Source organism: Mandrillus leucophaeus, unplaced genomic scaffold (genome assembly GCF_000951045.1).
Source record: "Mandrillus leucophaeus isolate KB7577 unplaced genomic scaffold, Mleu.le_1.0 Scaffold46, whole genome shotgun sequence".
NCBI lineage: Eukaryota > Metazoa > Chordata > Mammalia > Primates > Cercopithecidae > Mandrillus > Mandrillus leucophaeus.
In genome coordinates, this window is record NW_012104920.1 from 1,561,808 (window position 1) to 1,563,714 (window position 1,907).

At 54.7% G+C, this 1,907-nt stretch overlaps 1 protein-coding gene across 1 annotated transcript in view; it reads left to right on the forward strand.

Annotated features, from left to right (window-relative positions):
- The first annotated feature begins 1,181 nt into the window (after positions 1-1,181).
- Positions 1,182-1,907, forward strand: part of NEURL4 (neuralized E3 ubiquitin protein ligase 4) — a 21,033-nt gene continuing 20,307 nt past the window's right edge. The window contains exons 1-2 of the mRNA XM_011994742.1: positions 1,182-1,191; positions 1,315-1,394. Coding sequence (XP_011850132.1) covers positions 1,182-1,191; positions 1,315-1,394 — 90 coding nt within the window. The remainder of the gene's footprint in view (positions 1,192-1,314; positions 1,395-1,907) is intronic.

Below are 1,907 nucleotides of genomic sequence, written 5' to 3' on the forward strand. Positions count from 1 at the left end.
GGTTCAAGCAGTTCTCCTGTCTCAGCCTCCCGAGGAGCTGGGACTACAGGTGCCTGCCACGGCGCCCCACTAATTTTTCATATTTTTAGTAGAGACGGGGTTTCACCTCGTTGGTCAGACTGGTCTTGAACTCCTGACCTCAGGTGATCCACCCACCTCGGCCTCCCAAAGTGCTGGGATTACAGGCGCGAGCCACTGTGCCCAGCTGGTTCACTAAATTAATTGCATCAGTCATTGTCATCCTGCAGCAGCTTGGGCCTTCTCGTGATGCTAGGCTCCTGTGGAGTCCAGTGCCCCGGACTGCTCCCAGCTTTCTTCGCTCTGCCCTCATATTCATAGCTCCTGTGTGTGAACTCCCCTTCCTCCTCCTCTGTCCTCAACAACTGAGCAGGCCCAGCCTGAGCACCCGATTCACAGCTCCCAGACCCTTGCTCTTCTGCTCTTGATCGTCCACTCATAGGGTGGCCAGGAAGGGAAGGTTGCCCCCACTCTGCCCCAAACCAGCCCGTTTCCATTGTTTGCTTTCTTTTTCTTGAGTCCATCGAAGTCCCAGGGTTTCATCTGGAGAGAAGAGTTTGAGTTCATGGCTTTCTTGCAGCAGGCATGGGATCTTGTTCATGTGACCCCGAATCCCCTAGAACCTCCCCACTCAGCTCCTCTACCTCCCTGGCCAGTGCGAGCATCCCCTTGCCTCTGCCCAGGCTTAGTCTGTCAGGCTGTGCTTGTTCTGGCTTGAGGGGTTGGGGTTGCTCCACTCTCCCTTTCTGAACTCCCTGGGCTTTGCCAGCTCAGCCCCCTAGCCACCAGCTGGATACCATTTGAGACTCACTGTCTTGGAAGGACAGAGAAATACTTGGAGTGGGGTGGCGTGGCAGAGAGGAGTTAAGGAGGAGGCATGGAGCCAGTGGGTGGTGCCAAGCTGGAGGGGGTCTCAACCCCTTCTGAGTCTCCCTGGTTCCTCTCCTGTCCAATGTGGACCTTGGACTCGAGGCTGTTCAGGGCCTCTCCTTCCACCTGTTGCCGATGTACTGGCCTGAAATAATTGGAGGGCTGGGAGATGGGAGCTGGCCAAGAGACAGTCCCACAGAGATAGCGGCCTGGTGCCCTCAACAGGCTGCAATGGTGTCATTGTCACCATCAGGGAGCTCTCTGTGGCCTTGTGATCCCTAAAGGGGCCTCCCATGTGGTCCAGTAGGTGGACCTCAGTGCTTACAGCCTTCTCAATCACCTAGGTCAAGCTTGTGGAGCCTAGAATCAGGGATCAGGGCCGGGGTACCTATCAGGCTGTGGGTTCCCAGCCCTCCTGCCCCCTAGGCTGGCCTGCCCAGGCTCTCACCATCCTGATGCTCATCTTCCATGTCCTCCACAAGCTCTGGGTGGGAGCAGGACCTCAGGTATAGTCCTTTACCATAGTACTCCTTGTGCTGCAGAGCAACCTCCTGCCCCAATATGATGGTGGCCACAGCCGGTGGGGGGAGGCACTGATTTCTGTAGGTGGAGGAATCTAAGGAATCAACCAAATGAATCCAAGTCTTCCGGCCATCTGGTATATCCGTGCCTCCCAGGTGTCTGTCATGGGCCCTCACCACAGGGGAGAAGCTCAGGCCCCAGATCCTCATCTCACTGACTTCTCTTACCCTTCCCATTTGAGAAAAACTTCAGTGACCGCTCCACCTCCCCGCATGGTTGTGTCGGACTTTTGTGTATTTTTAATTTATTTTTTGAGACAAGATCTTGCTATGTTACTCAGGCTGGAGGGTGGTAGTGCCATCATCGCTCATGGCAGCCTCAAACTCCTGGGCTCAGACTATATTCTCCCACCTTAGCCTCCCCGGTAGTCTGGACTACAGGTGCACGCCACCACGCCTGGCTAGTTAAAAATAATTTTTTTTTTTTTTTTTTTTTTA